The sequence below is a fragment of the Sphaerodactylus townsendi genome, linkage group LG11 (assembly GCF_021028975.2).
Source record: "Sphaerodactylus townsendi isolate TG3544 linkage group LG11, MPM_Stown_v2.3, whole genome shotgun sequence".
NCBI classification, from domain to species: domain Eukaryota; kingdom Metazoa; phylum Chordata; class Lepidosauria; order Squamata; family Sphaerodactylidae; genus Sphaerodactylus; species Sphaerodactylus townsendi.
In genome coordinates this window covers 22,621,948-22,646,356 of record NC_059435.1, presented here as the reverse complement: position 1 = coordinate 22,646,356, position 24,409 = coordinate 22,621,948, and the positions used below count along the sequence as shown (strand labels likewise).

The 24,409-nt window shown below is 39.4% G+C and overlaps 1 protein-coding gene across 3 annotated transcripts in view; it reads left to right on the top strand.

The window, feature by feature from the left end:
• BBS9 (Bardet-Biedl syndrome 9) overlaps window positions 1-24,409 on the top strand; it is a 231,032-nt gene that overhangs the window by 89,410 nt on the left and 117,213 nt on the right. For all 3 annotated transcript variants that reach the window (XM_048510716.1, XM_048510714.1, XM_048510715.1), the window contains 2 exons: window positions 11,715-11,897; window positions 20,270-20,492. In XM_048510716.1, coding sequence (XP_048366673.1) covers window positions 11,715-11,897; window positions 20,270-20,492 — 406 coding nt within the window. The remainder of the gene's footprint in view (window positions 1-11,714; window positions 11,898-20,269; window positions 20,493-24,409) is intronic.

Sequence of the window (24,409 nt, the reverse complement as noted above, 5' to 3'; positions counted from 1 at the left end):
TTGAACAAAGGGAGCAGTGAAGATGACAAAACGTATAGTTATAATTTTTTTTCTCTTGCTATTAAATGGTAAGTGGCTTCTGGGAACAAGCAGTAAAGTATACCCATCCTGTGCTATTCCTTAACAAACCTTAGAATATCCTTACAGACAGCGTAGGAAGCTTGAAAATGGAGGGGGTGGGGGTTTAAGGAGAGAAAAAGACTTTAGCTGCAGGGATTCCACACAGGAAGTATAGGGAATATCTCAAAACAGTAATTAAAGACTAGAATCAACTGTGGACAGAGTAAAAATGTTTACCAAGCCTGTCTGCTCCTAAAATATCTGCTTGGTCTTGCTAATTTGTTCAGCATGTACTTTGGGAGGATTTTGAAATTTTACACAAGAGGGTAACAAGTTCACCATCATCAAATCCATCACGCTAAGTAGCACATTGGGCAACAAGTGTTCTCCAGCATTTCTGGCCTTTGTTCGATCTTTTTAATAATTAAGAATAGACACAGCCCTACGAAGACTTCCGCTTCAACTGACCTGTATTAGGCATACATTAAAAAAAATTAAATAAAACGAGGTGCAAAGCAGAGTCCAGCGGGGAATGGGCAGGGTAGAAATGTGAAAATAAATAAATAAATAAATAAAATCCACGCCGTTCTTAAATGAAACGGTGCCCCCCCCCCCCTTCTCTGGCCCTGACATCTGGGCCAACTGTCAGCTCAGACTCGCCATTCCTCTCTTTTGGAGGGGGGAGGGAATTTTTAGAACTAGAACATTGGACGCCATTTCCCCCCCCCCTTTTAGGGGAGGGGAGGGAATTTTCATAGTAGACTGCTGAACACCATTATTTTATTGTAATTTATTATATTTACTAGAAATGTTTTTACGGTTGTCGCTGCTTTTAAATGTTTTAATTGCCTACATTGTTTTCTTTTGGGTTGTACACCGCCCAGAGCCCTTTGGGGATGGGGCGGTATAGAAGTTTAAAAAATAAAAATAAATAAACAAACAAACAAACAAATAAATAAACCAGGACAAATCACAGAGGGCCAGGAACAAAGAGGTGCTCAAGCTACCAGTATGGCCTTATCTTGATCACCTCTAACAACATTCAGCAGTTTTTCCAGTTATACCACAATCACTATTAGTCCATACGAAGACTTGTGTCCCTTCCACAGACCCAGAATAATGCACTTTCAATCCACTTTCAATGCACTTTGAAGCTGGATTTTACTGTGCAGAATAGCAAAATCCACTTTCAAACAGTTGTGAAAGTGGATTGAATGTGCATTATTCTGCAAGTGCGGAAGGGGCGTTGTTTTGTTAGCTAGAGCCTTTAAAGTATTGCTATAACTTTTAATGTCCATCAAATTCATGCTATTATGAGACTTTGCATGTTTCAGCACTTGCTCTTCCTAAGAGCCACCACCTCATTCAGTGCTGTCCATATCAGAGTGTACCAAATTACTCAGGTTGTTAAGTACAGAAGCTTGCTGGGAAATTGGAACACGCTTACAACTTGTAGCAGAGCATCTTTATGACCCTAGAGAGACCTAAGTGCAGAGGAAGCTTCTGGGGTAGAAATGTGTCATCCAGGACATCCTTTTAAATTTTACCAGGTTGGAAAATTTGGAAAGGCCCCATAACTCATAGTGTTATGTTTGTCATCCCTTCTTAGCCAACTTGTTTGTTTGAAATTTTGTGATAAATTGGTATAAAAATAAGTGTAGGTTAAACAAAAACATAAGATGCTTGGGGCTGTGAAATTGGGCAAGTTTGTTAGCCGGTTTCATTCCACTGGACAAAGTCTGCTAGGGGATACCAAATTACTATTTCATTTAACCAATCCTGGCCAAAACAAACATATTGCGTTCCCTTGAACTACGTCATTAAGTTGTATTGAACTAGGAGTTTTAATTAAATACAATTTGAGTACTTTATCTTTGTTTGAGAATGAAAATTAAATCTCACTTGAAAGTTTATATTGTCCCAAACAGTTACAAACATTTGTTAACAGTCTGGAGGAAATCGTTTACTGAAGAAGTCAGCCTTAACATTTCCTCCCTTCTAAATTTTTTACTACTTAATTGAAAAAAACAACCCCAGACTTAAGCATATAGTACATTGAACAGAAACAAGATAATAATTTAACAAAGGCGCACACAAAAACTTAATGTAAATGTCAGTGACTATTCTTGCCTCACATTTCTTTTTGGTTTAGCACAACGCACAGTTCCAAGAAATACATTCTTTTAAAAGAACAAATTTTAGTTGACCATCTCCTTCTGTCCCAGTATAGTTAATGTATCATTTTCAAACAGTTTTATACTAATTTTATGCATTAAATTTTACAATTACTCTTTGCTGGAGTCAGTACTAAGGGACAAAACAAGTAAAACTAGTATGGGCAAAATTAATTTGGCATACATTTCTAAATAGGTTTCTTCTTTTTTTCGGTATTAATTGTCCAGATATGTTTTTATTTAGATGTTGCTTAAAGTTTGAATAGCTCCAACTCAGGGGTGTAACGAGGCAAACTGTAGCCCTGGGCAAAACCTGAGTTGGATGCCCCCCCCCCCCCCATGGGCGACTACTCCACCATGACCAATTTTTTTTTGCACCAGGACATTGGTGTCTGCAGGGGGTGCATTTTTAGACAGCACCAAAATTTCAGCATATCATCAGGAGACTGTCCTTATGCTACCCCCCAGGTTTGGTGAGGTTTGGTTCAAGGAGTCCAAAGTTATGGACTCCCAAAGGGGGTGCACCCATCCTGCATTGTTTCCAATGGGAGCTAATAGGAGATGGGGGCTACAGTTTTCAGGGTCCATAACTTTGGCCCCCCTGAACCAAACTGCACCAAACCTGGGGAGTATCATCAGGGCAGTCTCCTGATGAGACCCTGAAATTTTTGAGACTGTGCCTTCAGAAATGTGCCCCCCCCAGCCTGCAACCCCCATTGACAGCAATACAGAAAACTCAATGCAGAACAAAGATTCTTGGGCAAATTTCTGGGATGTTCTTGCAGAGGATGTATTAGCACCAAAATTTCAGGGTATCATCTGGATACTGTCCTGATGGGACCCCCCCAAGCTTGGTGCAGTTTGGTTTAGGGGTTCCAAAGTTATGGACCCTCAAAGGGGGTTCCCCATCCACCATTCTTTGCTAAGGAGATGGGGGCTATTCTCCGTGTTTTGATTGCATGTTGCTATGGCTCTGCATATTCAACACTTGTTGATGCGATTGGTGTGTGACTTGAAGAAGGGCAGAACAACAACAACAACAAAGGTACAATGGAATACAGAGATCTTTCATTTGGATATACCACCCTAACGCTGCACATTTCACCTATGCTTCAGAATTTCTGTTACTGTGGGAACTGCTTAATACCGTTATACTTTATCCCTCTGAAGAAGAGTAGGTGAGGCAAAAAGGAACAGTATATCTGAAAAAAAACTGCTTCCCACTCCCCCTCTTTAATTATCATCATGTTCCTGAGGGTTCAGTGCCTCAGAGGGGCACAGTTTTATTGGACTCAAAAGACGGCAGCCAAAGGAAAGAGGGAGGAAAGTTGCCATTGGTGCAGAGTAGTCCTGCTTTTGCTGCATAAGATCCAAGCCAAGCATTGCAACCAGTATGCCAGCCTACTCTTATCTCTTATTTTCTTTAAATGGTGTGTGAATGAATTGCACAAATCTGATCTTGGTAGAAAAAGATAATTCCCAACAATCCCTTTCATAGTGACGTTCTCCTATCCAGCAGTGGTGATTCCTGTTCCTTTTTCTATGCTGCACTGGAAAATGATCAAACCGGTGAGCTTCAGTAGCTCAAGTCTTCTCTTCAGAGGGCTTCTTTCTTCCTTTCAGTGGTTTCTGGATAGTGAATTGGGAGAGGGGGGGAGGATTTAGGATATACCTCATGAGTGCTTACCATTGTGAAGCAGGGAATTTTTGTTTGGGGTATTTCTTTTTTAAATTCCAATCTTTTACCAGCTTTACTTCAGCAAGTTTGTGATGAATCTTCCAAACAAACCCAGAAATTTGAATTACAAAAAGCTCTTTCTGAACTTACAAATATTGAAGGAAGGGATAATCTGTCACCATACATGCCTCTTCATTTTTAAGCATTACGTCTATGTGAACCTTACTATTACAATACTGCTAGTGTTTCTAAGTATTTGGGAAGTATGTTGGCAAGAACATAAGTGTCTTAATTTTTTTTCAAAAGCAACTTTAGTTACTGATTGATGTTAAAACAAACAGAGTACAATCTTTACTGCAAAATTGGATCACACCCATCGTTCTTTTTTACAGCTTTATTTAAACCTGATATGGTCTTGGTTAATTTATCCAGATCTGTCCCTTTATCAGCATCCATGCTTCAAGGGCTATGAATAAAAACAAAAGATGGAGTAGGATTAGTTTACTAGGGTGTTGTTCATTTTGTTTGCTTTTTTGTTTCTTAGAACTTTGCTGTGTGCGATAATAACGTTTAGAAACCTTCTGGCTTAAACAGTGGTGCTTATTTGCTTTTGATTATAAGTTGAATAGCGAGCAAGTTGATTGCCAAGTTAATGTCAAATTCCATAGTGACAAGTAAATATAAATAGTATTGATTCTTAGGTGTTTCATCGGGCGAAAAGGTAGATTGCTAACTTTCATTGTGGGACTTTAAACAGAGAATATGGAGTTGTCTTCTGTTGATTTTGAACATGAACCCTCACATTGCCTTTGTAATATTAAGAATGCTCTTTGCTGTTGGTTTTCAGTAATTAAAAAGAGGCCAATAGTACTGTTTATCTATGGAGTTAATCTTCTGTTTAAAGATATTAAGCTACATATTTTCAAACATCAGCTTGATTTGAAATAATTAGCAACGTTGGTTGTATTTCTAATTTGGTGACAAAGTTATGCATACTTCAGCAGTATGTAACAACAAAACTGTTCTACGATTAAACAATCATTAATTAGCTGTTGGAGGTTTTTTGTATTGTGTTTAATAATACGTGCTAATCTGTTTCCCAACTTCGCCTTCAAAGCACTGCAAGCGGATCAATCTTTTGCTCTCAATAATCTTGTTGTAGCTTATCTAGATCTCTAAAAGATTTCTGTTCCAAAGTGCTAGTTGGAGCTGTCTTTGGAAAGATTGAGGGTCATATTCAGAATAGTTTTTTTAAAAAAATCAGTAAAACCCCCACCTTTAATCAAACATTTAAAATGTATCCTACATCTGATTTGGACTCATGTTGGACTTGGCAAGAGTTACTATTTCAAACCTGATGCCTCACTGGAGTTTGCAGTGCAGGGAAAACATATATTTCTCAAATTATGACATCTGTCAAGACAATGCACACATACGCTGATAACAGTATTTACAATTTATTACGAACTGCATTAGTTTTGAGAATGTACACACTCTTAGTTAAGATAGTCATTGTGCATATAAGCTGGTGCAATTTCTGTCAGTGGGTCTCATGCTACAGGTTATCTCTAAATAGTCCATAGTGAAATTAACTTGCTTAGGGTCGCATTGTGTACATGGGGTTTTAACTAAGTTTGTGTGTGGGCTTGAAATTGCTAGATATGCATGATGTCCTGTGGTTCTAGCTGTTTCCTTAGCCATTTTGTGTTTACAGAGATAAAGAGGGGTGTGAGTATTTTAAATAAGTAAATTTTATATCTAATTGTCCAGTTTACCTATATTATTCATGCTATCTGGAATGCAAACTATTAGTCAAAATCTGTGCGGTGTAGAGTACTTTTAAATTACTTGCATAAAGAGTTTATAGCCTGCCATTCTGCTTTGGTAAAGGAACCCACGGCATTTTTAGGTGGTGTGGCCGTGGTCCGGTGGTTTTAGCCCACATCTGTGGCTGGCATCTTCAGAGGCATGTCATGGTAAAATGTGGAGTGTCAAGGAGAGAATTCTGACTGTGAAAGCCTTCAATAAGATATTGAACTCAAGGCAGCTGAAAAGAATTAGATTGTAGTTTATTCTTCAACAGGCTTAAACCTATCCCATAATATGAAGCATTTTGCTGTAGGGATATGCCAGTCCTTTGAAAATAAAGCCCCAAATTCAAGTCTCCCAAACTTCTTAATTTTTGCAAGTTTAAGGACAGTATAACAAAAATGGAATGCTAAACACAATTTTGAAATACATCCACAATTTGACTTGGACATAAAGAGGTCGGGATAAGTTTTATATAGTACAATTTTTTTAATCAAATATTTTTGATGTTACTGTTGGAGGGTGAAGTTGATGAAGTTCCAGGGGAATATAAAACACCTCTGAAATGAAGCCATACCACTGCCAACAGCAAATGTGAAATTTTAATAAAGACCAATTAACTATATAACCTTGATGAAAGGAATTATTTTTTTTCTTGGCTTATGCTTGCATTTATTTATTTTTTTTACAAGGGGTCCCCATTTATTTTTTAATGTGCTGGCATTTGTATGGCTATAGATAAGTTTAAAAGAGTAGGTTGAGAATTTGGTCAGCCAGCAAAATGTGCTTGTGGTCTCACAGAACTTATAAATGACAAGCAAATTTGATAGACTTAAAAATTGTAATCCTTCTTTTTGAGCCAGTTCCAGTGTTTTTTTTTATATTTGCAGTGAAGACCTTGTTCCTCTCTTGAGAGGTAATCGCACAAACAGGTCTCATTGCTATTCATTTTAAGCCCCTTGTGAAAACAAGGTAAAACAAAGGAAGCATATTGAGTCGATAATGAAATATCATATATTTTGATTTATGGACTCTGCTTGAGGGTTCTAAGGAACAACCATTGCAACTGGAGTATAGTCATGTTACCAGACTTGCCAACTCTGGATTGGGAAATTCCTGGAGATTTTTGGAGGTGGAATGTAAGGCAGGTGGGTTTGAGGAGGGGAGAGACCACAGGGAGGTATAATGCTATGAAGTCCATCCTCCAAAGTAGCCCTCCATTTTAACCAGGGAGACTGAGCTCTGTAGTCTAAAATCTGTTCGATTTCTTGGGGATCTCCAGGCCCAACATGGAGGTCGGCAATCTTAACTGATGCTTAGGAATTAGTTGTTCCTGTACTGGATTTATTCTTTAATTAATCTTGACTATTATTTTGGCTTGACTATTAAGTGGGTGGAGGAAAGAAAAATGCATGAGACTAGGTAATCCTTCTGTTTCATCTGTGCCAGTTTCCGTAGTATAAGTGACGAAGTAATTGTTTTAATCGATATAGATCATCAGTGCATGACTTTCACAGAGCTTGCTAAGCAAAATGAGAGATCGCTGCTATGCAGGCTCTGCTATGCAGGGACTTACAATCCAATCATTGCTATGTCCAGCTGTGGCTCACTGGTAGAGCAAATGTTTGGCATGCATAAGGTCTCAGGTTCTATCCCTGGTGGTTCTAGTTAAAAGGGTCAGGTTAGTAGGTAATGTGAAAGACCTCAACCTGAGAACTGCCACCAGCCCTAGGAGCCTGATTCTGCATAAGGCAGATTCATATGTGTGTGTACCAGAGGGTGGTAGGATATGTTTTTTGAAAATTCTTCCTTGCTTCAGTTTTATTTATTAGAAAAATGTTATTTCTTTTACTGGGGATTTTGCTTTTAAAATGTGCTGTTATTATAGATCACATTTTAAGGGCCTTTGTTTAATACTTAAATTTGCTACCTTTGCTCCAGAGATAGCCCTGAAGGTGATTGACAACAATAATATTAAATAGTAATGAATATAAATTAATTATAACAACAGTGACATAAATCAGACACAAATAACCACAGGGCTAAAAAAAATACTAGTAGCAGCATAGAGATACAATTCTACAACCTTTAGCATTGTAAAAGGTTTCACAGAAGAGATGCATTTTCAGAAATGGTTGATGGTTGAGCCTTGGGAAGGAGCCCTTGATGAAAACCCTCTATAATTAGTTGTGGACAACCTGACTTTGACAGTCAGGGTCCCGCAACAATATTTCTCCAGGTAATCTTAACTGATGAGGTTGGCTCACAGGCTTCATAGAACATCTTGCTCTTTGAATTTAGCCCAGAGAATCCAGTAACTAGTGCAACTCAGGAATAATCTGTGTCGATGTGCCTTGAAATCTGCTCTGGCTAGAAGCCAGCCTGACTCATTTTGGATTAGTTGGAACAGTCCAGTCAAAAAGTTACCAGAGCATGCATAAGTGCAGGCTTAGCCTCCAGAAAATAACACAGGTGGTGAGTAAACCAAAGCCTAAAGGAATGTGCTCCTGGTTATGAACTGGGTGTTTTTACTTTATTAACAAAGCTCCTTTGACCAGAGATCTTGCGCCGTACATTAACATTAAAATTAATTAATTATAACATAAACAGTGTTGCTGGACTATAGTTTAAACATATAAAACATAAGGTAACAATAACTAACATTCATAATTGATTCTGAGCTGCTGGAGGTCACCTTCAGAATATTACAGAAGACAAAAACCTGGTGATAGATCCAGTGTTTGCTTTTTATTTATTTGTTTTTTTTTCTCGCAAGAGAAAGAAACGATTTTACATAAGTTACAATATAAGTGCTTGCTAAACACAATAATGTTAGGCAATATGATGGAGAGAATTGTGATAAAATGTAATAAAAAGTGGCAGTGGTGATTACTATGAGAAATCTGAATCTGAATTTTTTTTAAAAAAAAATCCTGGATATTGAAAATTAACTGGCTGTTGTGGGTTTTCTGGACTGGTAATTTTTGCTCTTGATGTTTGCCCACATCTGTGACTGGCATCTTCAGAGGCATGAGATGTGTTTGTCTCCTTGACATGCCTCTGAAGAGTAACAAATGTGAGTGAAAGGGTGGGAGCAAAAACCACCTGACCATGGCCACACAGCCCAGAAAACACACAACAGCCAGTTGATTCTGGCTGTGACACTTTGACCATACACTCAAAATTAAATTTATATATTGTCAAATATATCCATAGTATATTTTGTTTTTTCCCTTTTATCCTATTAACATACAATATAACAAAAGGGTTATTTGTAATTCATATATTTCAACAATCTCCTCCTCCGTTCCCCATTTTTAATGAGTACTATGAGTAGTATGCATTCCATTTGTCCTGAAAGGTTTGACTTGCTGTAAATTTTATATGTTTCATCCATAAGGTTTCCCACTATTGGAGAGATATCTGTATCTCAAAATGTGTATCCATCTAACCATAAATGTTTTAACTGTACACACACACACACACACACACACACACACACACACACACACACACACACACACACACACACACACACGAGAGAGAGAGAGAGAGAGAGAGAGAGAGAGAGATTGTGTTTTGGACTAGTAAGAAAGGGGAAAGTTTAATATATCAGGGAAACCCCAACTCCTTGACTTACTTATCCTGTGATGGAGAGTACAGCTGGCAGTAGGTAAGCCCTAATAAAATATGAGCCCTTCCCTCATGTCATCCAGGCAGATTTCTGTCGAACATGCCAAGTCAGATCCCTGATGATCCCATGAATGGTAAATGTACTATTTTGAATTGACTTGGCATGAAAAAGGAACCTATGAAGGATATAAGTGAGAGGCCAGGTTTCCTGGGAGTAGAAAAAACTGAGCAGGGAGCTTTAAAAAGGTAAAGTTTAAGAATATTAAATGCCTAATATATCTTGCATTTCCTTTCCCCAAATACAATGACAACCCTCTGTCCCAAACCTTTACAATAACAAAAAAGGCACTTTGAAACAAAACTTGACAGAGGGTAATACAGATCTATGCCTTCTGTTAGCTAATTAACACACCACTAGAGGGTAGTACAGGGCTAGCCCCTTAGTAGACTACATTAACATAATAACTGCCTTGTTGACTAGCCTGCTTTCAATGGGTTACCGACAATAGGGGGGAAAGGTATACTGTTCTAGCTGGGACAAACCATTCTTATACTAAAAACACCCTTTGTTTACATTCACCACCATGGCAGAAGAAGGCCTAACCTTTATAAAGCCTACAAAGCAATATCCTTAATTCATCCAGGGTTTACTGCCCACTCCGCAGTCTAGTTCTAAAAGATGTACATTGGAGCCCTGGCTGCTCATACTCATTGCTGGTGGGCAGGTGCAAACAAAAAGGTGTGTGTGTGTGTGTGTGTGTGTGTGTGTGTGTGTGTGTGTGTGTAAAGTCAGCAGTTTTACCTCTTCTGCTGTGTAGACATCGCCCTGCAGCTGCCTAGACTAGGATCTGGAAGATTGCAGACTCAAATCCCCATTTGTCCATGCAAGATTGTGGGGTGATCATGGGCCAGTCACACACAGATACACCCAAATTTGCCTCACAGGGTTGCTGTGAGCTTCAAATGGAGGAGAGGAGAGCAATGTAAGTTCCTTTGAATCTCCATTGGGCAGGGGGAGGGCAGGGTATAAGGGTAAGGAGATAGGCCCCATGGAGGAGCTTGCCCAATCAGAAATCAGGGTTAAACAACTGAGACCTTTTCTTGTCAGCATGGTATGAGGTAGACTCGAATGTGAAGAACCAGGTTCAATTCCTCACTTCTCCACATGAAGCCTGCAGGGTGACCTTGTTTGCCTCAGAACTCTGTCAGCCCACGCAGGGGCAGGCAATGGCAAATCATTTCTGAACATCCCTTGCCTTGAAAACCCTATGAGGTCACCATGACTCATCTGTGACTTGCTGGCAAAAATAACAGCAAACCACTTCTAGGTCAGGAAACCAGTCCAATTGCAAACTCACTGACTCTGGCTGGAAGTGGGCAGGAGCAACAAAATAAAGAGGGTGGAACTCAAGGTGACAACAATCTCATCTTCTCGGCAGCTGTATAAAATGGCGGCTAGTGGTTGTAAAAATTTCATCTAGAAAAATGTAGTGCACAGATTGCTTTCCATAGTTATAGTTGTTAGGCAAGCTATGATCATTTTCTGTTACAATTTTGCTTTGCCATTCCTTGTGGGCATACATATGAAATGGATAATGTGTTTAGAAGAACATTTTCAAGGATTAAAGAACCACCTACTTGCGACCTGTTTCTAATTGCCTTTTTGCACTCAAGCACTGAATCTTTGACTGGGATAAAACATTCCTCCAGTTTATAAAGAGGGGGAAAAAAGGTTGGCATTTCAGTTCAGCACACCTTCAATTTCCTTTTCAAAATCTTAGTATGCCAGTAGCGATTCTTGCGCTATAAAACATCCGTGAACTGACCACATGCAGAAAACACCCGCAGTTTTTATAAACAGCACATACATGTGTGGATCAAATGAAGATGTCATTGAAACAAGAGGATGTAGATGTCATCAAAAGAACTATCCGATTTTACATTAAATAATACGCTGCAGAAGTTAGTCTAGTGAGGGGGATCTCACAGGGACTAATATTTGTAGGTGGTATTTAAAATGAGTGCTTCCAATTTGTGAAGAGCTGCTGTGTCATATTATATACTGAGGATTACCCCGGAGTGCTTATTATACTGTGTATGTCGACTATGGGGAGTCCCTTCTGCATTGGTTGTAATAATAGATTAATCACAGTACCACATGGCTTTTAAACTCTACCTTTCATTCAAGAAGATGGCAAATAATAACTCCATAATCTATCTGGCATATGTTTTTGGAAAGCAAAGTTCATGAAGTTGTTCTAAAGAAAACTAAGGGTGAGCCAAATGCAATGTTAATGTTGAGTGCTCGGGAACGGTAAAAGTACACCTAACAGAAGTTTCTAATTTTTTTTTTTTTGCAGGTAATAGCTCTAGCAGATGCAGCTGAAGAAAACCAAGCCAATATGTTCCAGGCATTCACAAAGTTAAAAAGTGCCACCCAGCTGGTAATTTTGCTTATTAGCCTGTGGCAGAAATTGAGTGCTGACCAAGTTGCTATTCTGGAAGCTACATTTTTGCCATTAACACAGGATACTCAGGAACTGGTAAGAATCTGCTAGGTTTACTGAAAATCTGGAAAAGCACTAAAACTATAATTATCATGGGCTTTCCAGCATATTCTATTAAAGGATGGTGGTGATGTTTTTTAAAAAAAATAAAAGTTCATGTACAGCTAATTTTTTTAACTTGAGAGGGGGTAGTATAGGTCTGTTTTTGGAATGTCTTGCTGATCTGTACTAAATATTTTGCAGCATATGTTTGTTTATTCAAGCTGGAATTTCTCTTCTGTTTGCTTCAGGACCAGATCTACCACTAGAGTAGGGATGTGGGCCATTTCAACTAGAGGATTTGGGGTTCTGTTATTAAAGGGCACCACATTGTCCAATCATGTGTACTACAGTGGAAAGGGCATTCTGTGGATTTTCTGATGCTTCTTAACCAATGTTTCAATTATGTTGATTCCCTCCGTCCACACCCCGGTGTAATCCATACACCTGGGAATAGCTCCTAATCCCAAAAGGAAGACTGATTCAGTTTTTGACATCAACCCTCTAGTTCAGTCTTCAAGATTTTTTTTTGCTTAAAACAAGAGCACTGGAAGCAGAGTTAAGTATTTTTAGCTATTTCTCTCTATCCCTTTACCCTGTTCAGGATTCAGAAATAGAAGGAATTGTTGGGCGCTGTTCCCCAAAAAAGCTCTTCAGAGACTTGCCTTTAGTAATCCTGAGGAGGTTGAGGAATCACGAACTGTTTAGTGCCAAAGTATTGACCCAGACTTATTCACCACACGTGGCTCACCAGGGAATGTCCAAGACAAAGTGCTGCTGTATATAATTTCTGCTTCAAGAAGAAGAGGAGGAGGAGAGTTTGGATTTCTACTCTGGCTTTCTCTCCTGTAAGGAGTCTCAAGATGGTTTACAAACTCCTTCCCCTTCCTCTCCCCACAATAAACAACCTTGTCAGGTTGGTGGGACTGAGAGAGTTCCGAAAGAATTGAGACTAGCCCAAGGTCAACCAGCAGGCTTCACGTGTAGGAGTGGAGAAACAAATCCAGTTTACCAGATAAGAGTCCACCGCTGATGTGGAGAATTGGGGAATCAAACCTGGTTGTCAAGATTAGTGTCCACCACTCTTAACCATTACACCCTGCTGACTCTCTTTTCATTTTGAGAGTGAGGCAGCTACCATTATAACATTCTGGTGTAGGCATATCTTGGACGATATCTCCAGGACTATAACCTAGAAATCTGTTTACATGTTCACAATAAGGATTTTGTCAGTCCTTTGTGAGTTCTGCCTTTGGACAGTGGATTCTGCAGATGGCGTTGAAGCAGAGGCAGATGCAAACTACTAAATTACCCAGACGTGACTACTACTGCTGTTCTGTAACACCCCAGATTCAGAGTGTGCCTCCTGTGTTCCTAAGAGGCAATGATAATTTTTTCTGCACTGTAATGCCCTTTCTTCAAATTATAGAGCTACTAACTTTAGTTCTTGTTCTAATGTGGTTCCTAAGCATATATATTCCACATTATACAATGTCAGATTCCAGGATGACAGATATAAGTGATGGTGTGATGTGTTCAATTGAAAACCTGAAATTGAGGGTGGGTTTTGGAGCAAAAAGTATTTTTCCCAGGATGCTGCAATAATTCCATACTGCAGTTATTACAGTACCACAGAAATCTGAATGTAATTTAAAGAGCAGGGTGTGGGGAGGGCACGTTTGACATTCCATTCATGCCTTCCGACAGAAGCTTCCAGTTATGTTCAGGTTGCCCCACAAGCAGTTCAATAGGACTTTGGTGGAAGGGTACATTCTGACGATTTGTAATTTACTCTTTCATCAGTTCTACGTCTAGATTGGCTATGGGCTTTTGCAGTATAGTTTTACTTGGCCTAGTTCACGTCTCACGATAGTATTTTTTATGTATGGAATGGCTTTCTTTTTGACAGCATTCTCGCTATCAGTAAATATCTGTTCAAAACGTAACACACAGCCTCTTGTATTCCCAACATTTATTTAAAATTAGTCTTTCACAGTTTTGTCCTTATCACTAAGCAATATTTAACAGGTGTCACTGTTAAGTGCTTCAAGTCGCTTTGGTTGGTATAGATATGTAAAGTAAGAAGTGATAATTATTTTAAAATGTTTTTGAAAAGTACAGTGTAGGCCATTACTTTTACTTGCTTGCTTGCCTGCCTGCCTGCCTGCCTGCCTGCCTGCCTGCCTATTTATTTATTTACTTAATTCCATGTACCGCCCAACCCTCCAAGGGGTTGGAATATTAAGCTGTATATTGCTATATTATGTAGTTTGTATATAATTTAGTATATATTTGTTTTCTCTCTCTTTCTTTGTCATCTGCTCACCCACGCTAGCTTGATTCCATCAGATCTTGGAAGTTAAGTAGGCTCGGCCTTGGCTACTATTTGGGTGGGAGACCTCCAAGGAATACCTGGGTCATTACTCCAAGGCAGGCAATTGCAAACTGCCTCTGAACGTCGTGCTTTGAAAAGCCTACAGATCACCATAAATCAGCTGTGATTTGATGGCACTTTCCACCACATACATACATGCATACATATATAATACACACATACATATGTATATGTATCAGTCACGTTAGTTATATAGAGTCAAAGATGTTTGTTGCAAAAAAGTTCAGTCTTATTTTGGGGGCTAATACTTCGAGAGGGGCATTTTCAATATAATTTTTATAAATATTTTATATCATTTGATATAAGTTCATGTTAGTAAGTGAATATTAGGCTGTATATGTTGCATGTACTGAATGACATATATAAGAACAGTCGTATTCACACTTGGCACAGGATTATGCAACAGCTGCAGACTTACAAAAATAACTTTATTCATTATTTATTTATTCTTTCAATGTCTAACCCACCCTTCCCTGACCGAGACGGGCTTAGGGCAGCTCACAACAATTTCCAACAGCAATTTGAAATTGTAAAATGATTTACAATTTAAAGTCCTCAGTATCGATTAACATTCCAGTGGCACCCTTAGCTATATAACAATAACGGGGATAGGTCAAGAGGGGAAAAAGGGACAGCAGGGTACCCTCAATAGGGAAAAGATGGGAATGAAAGTAGATAGATATGGGTAGATAGGTGAAAGGGCAGGGAGGAAGGGATGGGGGGGAGGGATGCCAACTAAGATGCAAATTGTTGCTGCCCTCAACCTAGGCGGGTGGAACATCTCAGTCTTGCAACTTGTACTAATATCAAAAGTTTCTGTGGCATGTACAAGAGTAAGACAGGAGCATTAAGAGAAGATGCATTAATATTTGTGGTTTTTTTTCCTAATTTGCCTTTTAATGGATCAAAGGATCATAATTCTGAATTAAGGTGTGGGGAGGGCACTAACCTGAATTAAGATAATATAATTTGTGTGTGAGAGAAAATATGGCAATAGGCAAACTTTTGTTAGGAAAGAGCATTTAGCACAGCTCATTTAAGAGGTTCAAGGAGTTCCATGAAATATAAGAGAGTTTTGATATAGTGAATGTTTGACATCTCAATTTGAATTATGACTCAATCTGTAATCAGTGTGCCTACTAATACTCTGTTATGCTACAGTAAATTCATTATTTTCACGAGACTTGTTTATATTAGATACATGATCAGAAACATACTCCCCTCGTGTCTTTTCTAACTGTATTGAGAATACTGTTTGTACATATTATAATTGAAAAGTTGGCTTCTTTCTTAGCTGTTGTGTGTGAGAAGTGGTTCCAGTTCCCCTCTCCCTGCCCGTTTCCATATTTCCATCAAACAGTTTATTAGCGAGATTCAGTTTCCTTTAGTCAGCTATGCAAGCATTGACCTAAGCATTGATCCTCTAAAGATGCCAGCCACAGATGCAGGCGAAACATCAGGAGAAAATGCTACTAGAACACGGCCATACAGCCCAGAAACCCCATTGACCTAATTGTTCGATGAGCATTTTGTAGGCACTCTGAATTATCCCCTGAAATAGTTCTTAGTTCACATCAAGACGCAAAGGAGACAATGAAAGATGGGGTTTCCCATTTAGAGCTAAAGAGTTACAATCCTGCAAGTAAGAATGTTTGGCCTTCAGCTACAAAACCAGCAGTGTCTTCTGGACAAAATGAGACTGAAGAGACCCACCTCTTTTCTTGTAGCCAAACCAATGTGTCCACATGGCTTGACGATTTGCAGGAACAGGTTCGGAACATTGTCACTGTTTTTTCTTTACAGAGGGTGAGGTTACCTCTGAACTTTAAGCATCATGTTTTCTTTTGCCTTGCATGTTTAAAGACTGTCTTTTGTTTGCATTCCCAGGGCAAGGGTTTTACCATTTTTGGAAGAGGTAGATGAGGAAAACAGATAAGCACTGGGATGTTTGTCATTTATAAAGACCAGTTTTGTCCAAATAGGTTAATGAGCTAATTTTAGGTGATAGAGAAGTTTCCTTCTGGTATTGAATGGTTAGTTTATACCTACAGATAAATAGGCTATTTAGCCTTTGATGCTGTTAATCTATTGCGAAAACTTAGCTTAAAAGCTTAGAATTGACACAAAAACTGGTAAGGATCTCTTGTCCTGTCTTGCTCAGTCAGCCACAGCACCCTTTCAGGAAACAGTAGTCACCCCAACCTCACGCAAAGCAAACTTCTCTTCAGAATTGCAGCCAATATTTATCCCATCAGTTCCAGAGACATCTGCACAACTGAAAGTTCCCTTACAAAGAAATATTTGTCTTAAAATGTTTAGTGGTATATGATTTTTGTGATGCCTCTCATCCTGTGCAGAAAAAGAGATTGTAAACATTTGTTTTGTGTTACTGGGTTTTAGATGTTCTACAAGTTCTTTACGTTTATTTGCTTTATGAACAGATTTGAAAGCAGAACATTTCTCCAGCAGTCATTCTGCGGCCTGCAGGTTTATTGAAGCTTTCTCATGAAGGCTGAGACTACAGCCATTTTTAGAGCTTTATAGGGCCTAATATAGATGCTATTTTTCCTGCTATTTCAGCGGTATTCAGGATAATGGGAGTGGCCTGCAAATTTGTGCACTCCAACTCTTTCCCCACATGAAACCTTGTACCATCAAGTCACAGCCAATGTTTGGCAACCAAGTGGGGGTTTCAAGGCAAGAGACTAGCAGAGGTGGTCAGTGGCGTAGCGCCAAAGGGTCGGGGATGTGCGCGACACACTGGGCACATGCCCCTGCGGGGATGTGGCTGAGGCGCTGTGGGTTGGGACAAGGGCATGATGGGCACAGGGCGCATACGTGCACTGGGTGCAGTTCCCCCTTGCTCTGCCCCTGGAGGTGGTTTGCCATTACCTTCCTCTGCATAACATCCTGTAATTTCGTGGTGGTCCCTCATGAAAGTACTGACTAGGGCCAAACCTGCTTAGAGCTTCTGAAATCTGACCATTGATGATTTCTGAAAAGAGAAAAGTCTGGGAGGAAGCCTCCAGACCCCTTAACTCTGATAAGAGATCAGGAAGTATCATGTTTGCACTGAGCTTGATGTCATTTCAGTATACAGAGTAATTATGTTGCATTTGGCTACACAGAGTCTTAATGGTCATTTGTGATCTTGTTACCCTCCTTTTGTAATATTTATCTAAACCGGGTTTATCTTCCAATGTACCTCATTCGTCCTGTATATAAACTATCACCTTTTCAGTCATCTTCATATATCTAATTAAGTAGACTGCTGCTTATGAAAGCTCATGCCAAAATAAACCAGTAAGTTCGTGCCAAAATAAACTAGTTAGCCTCCACTGGGGAGATTCCCCTGTTGTTGGCTGACTTGTTAACACAAACAAGAAATAAATGGGACCTGCGACCGAAATGGTATTCAGACAGATTTTGTGCATTACTTCTTGTTTAAAGAACATCCCCCCTCCCCCCGAGCCGTGTTGATAAAGCAGTCAAGCTTGTACTTTACCACAGAAGAACTAGTCAACTGTCGGAAGTATTTATTTTAAAGCATGTACTGAAACGACATTCTGCACCACCTGAAAATATTAATGATTCCCTCCTTTTAGTTTTTAATCCTTTTATTTTGTAATGGGGGAAAGCTAACGCAAAAATTCTTTATCAAAGCTCTATTAATATTGCACATAAGCATTATCTTGCACATAATAGATATGGATAATTTGTTTCTTTTAAAAGTGGTATAGTTTTCTTTCTTTTTTAAAAAAAAGAGAGTCCTTTAAAAGCTTTTCCTTAGAAAGTAGACCATTGTGGGCTTGGAATTCTTATTACACATCTTAATGGAGTAAAGTTAGCACAATGCACAGGGTTTTTAAGAAGGAAAGAGATTTGTACCCCTTTCTAATCTTCTTTATCAATATCCTTGTGTACCTTTTAGCCTTTATCTTTAAAGCTGTCATTGCAGTAATTCCTATCTGGTCATCTGTTATCTATACACAATCAGTCTTCTATATAGCTGCCTTTGGTGGCTCTGATCAGAGTTTAGCTGTCCAAGTACAGTGTTTAATATTGATCACAATTTTACAGCCTGAGCTTACTATATAAGATCAGTGAGCAGTTCAAGTCAAGAGTACAGCAGATGGCCTAAAAACTTTTAATCATGAGTATTTGAACAGTGTGGAAGAGATTTTGCATGTTTCTCAGTGAAGAGCCTGGCACATGACTTCTTATCTTAAATGTCAACTTCTAAAGGATTGATGTATGTATTGAAACTTAATGCTTTGACTCAAAATGAGATCTGGCCACAGGAGTGATTACATGCCATGTCTTCTATAAATATGTCCTAAGGTGGTATCTGCATTCTGTCCCATGACATTGTTGGCTACGATATGATTAGCGGGGCATCATATGCCACTCCTTCTCGCCATGCCAGTTGCCACATTAGTACAGCGCTGAATGAAGGCACCGCTTATTGAATGACATCTCGTTCATATGATGGAACGAGCAGTGCTGTTGGTCTTTGTCTGCAGTGATAACAAAAAGAAGCCTTAACTCTGTTTCTGGTTATGGTTCTGTATTTTGCAAATCAACTCATGCTAGCAGCACGTGCCGTATCAGATCCCTTCAGTGTCAGCTTTTCAATGAGAGAAGGCTATTGTATGAGTGCTCTTTAGAAAAACAGCCGCAACCCTGAAGCATGCATGGTTCTTTAGACCTTGGTAAGCGGATAAGGAAGTAGGGACAGACACTGCGGAATGGTGTTTTTACCATGGAATTTATTTGTGTGTGGGGGGGGGGAGGGGATTGATATCACTTCCACTTTTGCAATTTTGTGTTTGCATGTGTCATTGGCATAGCAGTTGGCCGCATTTTTACACTCCCAAGCCTCAGCAAGCAGAGGGCAGTTGGTGGAGACCTGGGAAATCTACTCATGTACAATATGAGAAGAATATTTCAAGTTCATACTGTAGAAATATTACAGCTGGTGCCCTTCAGAAATGGTAGCACTGCAAATGCCAGACAAGTCCCACTCACTTGAGCACATTCCAGTTGCTTCTTTTCCTAAAGAGACGTTTACTTTTTGGTTGTAACCAGTCGCAACTACATTTATATTTCAAGAACCCCGAAAGTAGTGGGTCTTCAGCTTATGAGTCATGAACCCTTAGGTGGACCATGGTACACAGTGCATGAGATTGCAAGCTTCTTGAGAGTCACCACTTTTTGTTGCTTTTTGGAAAGTCCTGTTGCTGGTGCACACATTAAGAGAGCACGGGCAGTGAGTCCCATATATGCATGCTGAGAGTTGAGGCAGGAAGGTGCGGTTACTCAGTAATAGAGAAAATTCCTTTTTAGTACAGGCAGAGCTGCTCCTGTCACATGACTCTGTCTCATTACTGTCTCATTAATGTTGTATTTGTTCCTGTCATGTGCTTGAAGTGGGGTGGGTCTCTGCAATCTGAAAAGATAGAAGACCATGGCTGTAAAAGAGAAAGCAGCCAATGGTGCCTGAAAGTATGGTAGATTGCACCATTATGTGATTCTGGAAGGCAGCAGCCACTGCTGAGAACCAGTATTTGTTGGACATAAAATCAAGGTGCATTACTTATTCTAGGCAAATTGTGGCGGAAAAGCTTTGTGACATTTTAAAAGTGCTTGCATGTTTATTTGGGATTTTAAGGAGTTTTTTCCCTTTTTTTTAAAGAACATCACTACATTATTAGGCTTTGACGCTACATTGAACATATCCATAGATGCCAACAAGAAGGACAGTTGATTTGCAAGTGGCAAAGTATTTATTAGGTGTAATTCATACATAACAATTTGGGCAGAGGAGAAGGTCCATATTATTTGCGCTGGGAGCCATTTGATGATTCTCTGGGTTTCTTATTATTTACTGAAGTTTCTTTTCTCTGCTGTGAAACAGCAGGTTGGTTTTGCATTTCATTTTTAACGCAGAAATCCCTTTTCTCCTTTTGTGCAGGGCTGGGAAGAAAGTGTGGATGCTTCGGTCTCCCACTTACTGAAAACATGTTTGTCCAAGAGCTCTAAAGAGCATGCCCTGACTCTTGCCAATCAGTTGACTATCCCTAGGGATACTAACAGGCTGAAGAAACACATAACTTTGCTGTATGATAGACTGGCCAAAGGTGGTTGTATGTCTCTAAATACGGACACTGACTCTCAACAACTTACAATGTTGCCAGGTAAGAGATTTGATATATACCTTGTTAAGAAATCAAGGAATGCAGCTTTGGTTTTGGTTTGCAGTTTGAGTTTCCTGCTAAAATGGTGACAGTCAGAAGAAATGACTTTTCTCTCCCCCTCAGAAATTCCAGTATAACCACTGAATAAATATGCTAGTGGAATTTAGATGCCAAATATTTTTCAAATGGTATGTATTTCTTTGCTGTAGCATTAAATATGATCCATTATGTTTTTCTTCTAACCAATAAAAAGTGGATTAGAGAATAAAACCATTTTGAGCTAACATTTGTCTAAACTTGATCACTGGTTGCCATTTTTCAGAAACATAAATAGACTAATACAGAAGTTAATGTGCCCCAGATGATAATTTTCTGCTGCCTTAAAGCTAACTATGTTTATTTGAAAGGCACGCAGAGATATGCATTTCTTCTTAGTGGGTGTCTGTGTATGTACGCAACTGGGGTTATAGAGTCTTTTATAGTGAGCTCCTAGAAATTCCTCAAAACTGAGACTGCCTGAGAAACGCAGCCATAAGAAATTGATTCACATGACCCCTCTTTCCCATGATCCTTCTCAAGAATCCTTATAAAATGGGTAGGTAGGTAGAAATTTATTGTATGTGATCAAAGGACAACATAAAAACAACTGGCCAAGATTTTTTAAAAACCTGCCCATGATCAAACAACATTGGAACACGTATAACAGGGATTGGGAGGAGAGGACTCATTCCTTCTCAGGCGAATGTAATAGAAATGCATCAAGGTAAGGTGTCTATACTTTTCTCTTCATTCCCCCTGCATATCAGGTTAGGTATAAAAATATAAGCCACTCTAGTGGCCTGGAGGATTATCCACATCTAAAAACTGACTTGGAAGAGAAGGGAGTCCTTGCCTATTGAGTTGGCTTCCACTGCCCTTCCAGCCCTCAGGCCCCAGCGCAGGGTCCTCAGAGATACGCCATGTTTTTTGTGGATTATCTCCATAATTCCCTATGGGCAAACACCTGTGGTTTTTTTTTTCTTCTGAGCTCCATTCCCACCCACCCGTCAGCTCTGGATTGGGCTGTAAGACACCTACTTCTTTTCTGAGTAACCAAGATATGTTTGTTATGTTGAAGTAGTGTTAGGGAGCTACAATAAAATAGATGTACCCCATCTAGGCTCACATAGTTTGGAATTGCATATTTTAAAGATCAATTACATTTGATACATCAGCAAAATTCCCTTCTATGCAGTAAGAATTTTCCCACTTTCTTTTAATATCATTGTAATATTGACCAAAAAAACCCTACTGCTCAAAAAGTAGGCCCATTTTCCTGTATATGCAGGGTTCAGCAGTTCAGTTCCTAATGAATGTGTGGATGAGACAGTATGTACAACTGGTTCTGTGACTGCTGCATGGGCCACTAGTACATTTGAAGGTCCAGTAGAAGTGTCTGGAGCTGATTTTTTAAAAACTTTTAATGGACTGGACTTTACAGCTTAGTATTTCTTCCAGTATGTTTCCTTGTCACTTAAGTTTGGATGGGGAAACCCCATTTTTGTTCTCTGGGGATGTTGTATTTGAGGTTAGAGGCTTTATAACCCTTTCCCCAGACACTCTAATCTTTTCAGGGTTGCTTTTGGTTTATAAAACTGTGTCTTGATTTTATGTTTTAATATTCCTGGTTGTCAGTGGCATAGCGCCAAGGGGTTGGGGGTGCGCCCCTGCAGGGGCATGGTGAGGGCATTCCAGGGTGTTCCGGGGCAGGGCGGGGGCGGACGAGGGCATGGTAGTGGCGCGGGGCGCATGTGTGCCCCGGATGCAGTTCCCACTTGCTCCACCCCTGCTGGTTGAGCTTTTAATGGAGTTTATGTCCTCTCTTGCATAGGATAAGGCAGAAGATAATTATCATTTTAATTTCATTCATTCATTCATTGCACTTGCAGTCTGCCCTTCTCTTTTGGGCTCAGGGCGGCTTCCAACGATCCACAGAAATACAATAGTAACATAAATAACAGTGAAAACAGAGTTAAAACCTACCAAATATTTATCAACAATAGTAATAATAAAACTTCATAAAAACTCAGTGGCGACTAACATATAGTATTAAGTAATTATATTCTCATGGTTATAAATAGGGGAAAGATGGAAGAGCAGAGAAGAATTACACTAGAGAATAAGTGCAGATATTTGAACAAATGAAAAATAACATGCTGTGGTGTGATTTGGAGGGGGTTGTGGATGCGTGGGGGCTTCGCACATATACATACTATTTCCATTCAAATACTGAAACGCTAGACATGCACGTGCACACACAAAATTTAATAGGTATTTAATTGTTGTTTTTGCAAAGATAAACCAACTCTGACATTGACTAAGTTGCTGTATAGTTACTTATTTTCTAACATAACGAGTCAGTCATCACTGTGGTAGAACCTGATTAATGCTGTATATATTTTATCACCCATATGTGTACTTTATTTTTCTAAAGTACAGCTACTGTGCCTGCAAAGGGGCAGCTAAATATTCAGTTTTTCTGACAACTGGAATGGTCATGTAAGCCCTTAAAAAAGCAAAATGACCGACTGACTAACTGTGTAGAGATCAGTAAAAATGCACAATAGGTTTAACAGTAATCAAAAGACAGGTTATGATCCAAAGCTCTTGAAAACTGATTCCGTAAAGGAACCAGACGTTGGATTTGTTAGTTGACTCCTCCACAAATTACAGTGTGGTAGTTTGCTATTGAAAATGGAGGATTCTCAAAAACTGTTTCTGATATTGTGTGTATGTAAAGAGGGGAGCAGCTTTTAAAGAATAATATAAATCAGTGCCTTGTAACTAAGTAGCTGTTTGAATCCAACTCTGCGTTATTTAAAACTTGAATGTGATCTACACTTAAATGGGAAGGGCTAACGTGGATTTTAATTTTAATTTTAGAGGTTCTTTAGCTAAGGAGAAACGTTAATAGCCACATCGTGCCTTCTTATTACATCCATGAATACGTGTGGGGGGAAAAGTCTTAAATTACAATCTTTCCTTCATCCCGGTGTTTTCTTAAAGCGACAATGAAGCTTGCCTTCAAATAGCACCTCTGAAACCACAATTCACAAAGCTACAAAAAGAAAGAGGGGCGAAAGATGTTTAGAAGCTATCCCACAAATAGGATGATTCAGATCTACTAGTCATATCAGAGTGTGTTTTATACTGTGTTGCCTTTGGCAACATCTTAAACAGCTGGCTTAAGGAAGAAGGAAAGGGGTTTGAGGAATTCCGCCAATCTTTCGTATGGGTCAAGGCCATAGTGGTTCCACTAAAACGTGGTTTTAGACCACCCTGGTGACTCTTAATGGGTGGGCCATATATTTTTTTTAAAGACTAAATACAGCAAATGAATTCTGGAGGGTGTTTTAGTCGTATATTTTGGTTGGGGCTTTTTTTGAAATCTACTCTACCACAGCCTCCAGATCCAGCCTTCTTTTCATAATGAAATTGTATAAATGTATAGTTCCCAGTTTTTATCATTTAACTTGGCTGGAACATCGTTTTGCTGTTTCAGAAGGCTGTTCTTTTCTCTTTCAATCTATTCTTTTCTCTTGTTGAAAATTGGCTAATAACTCCTTTCTCAAAATCTGTGACCTTTTACTTCAAAGATGAAATCATGGATTTATTTCAGTATAATCAATGACGTGATAAACTTCTGGTCTCCAAATACGAGCTTGAATTCTAAGCAGCACGAGAGAAATTGTCTTAGAGGAAGCAGCTTCCCTATGTGGCAGGCAGGCACGGTGTGATCAGGTCCAGTACTGCAGGACGGAACAGGTGGCAGACAAGAGCGTGGTCAGAAGACAGTCCAATGGGTCAAGGCAGGCAGCAGGCAAAGGCATAGTCACGGGTCAGTCCAACAAGTCACGGCACAGGAGATCAGGCAAACA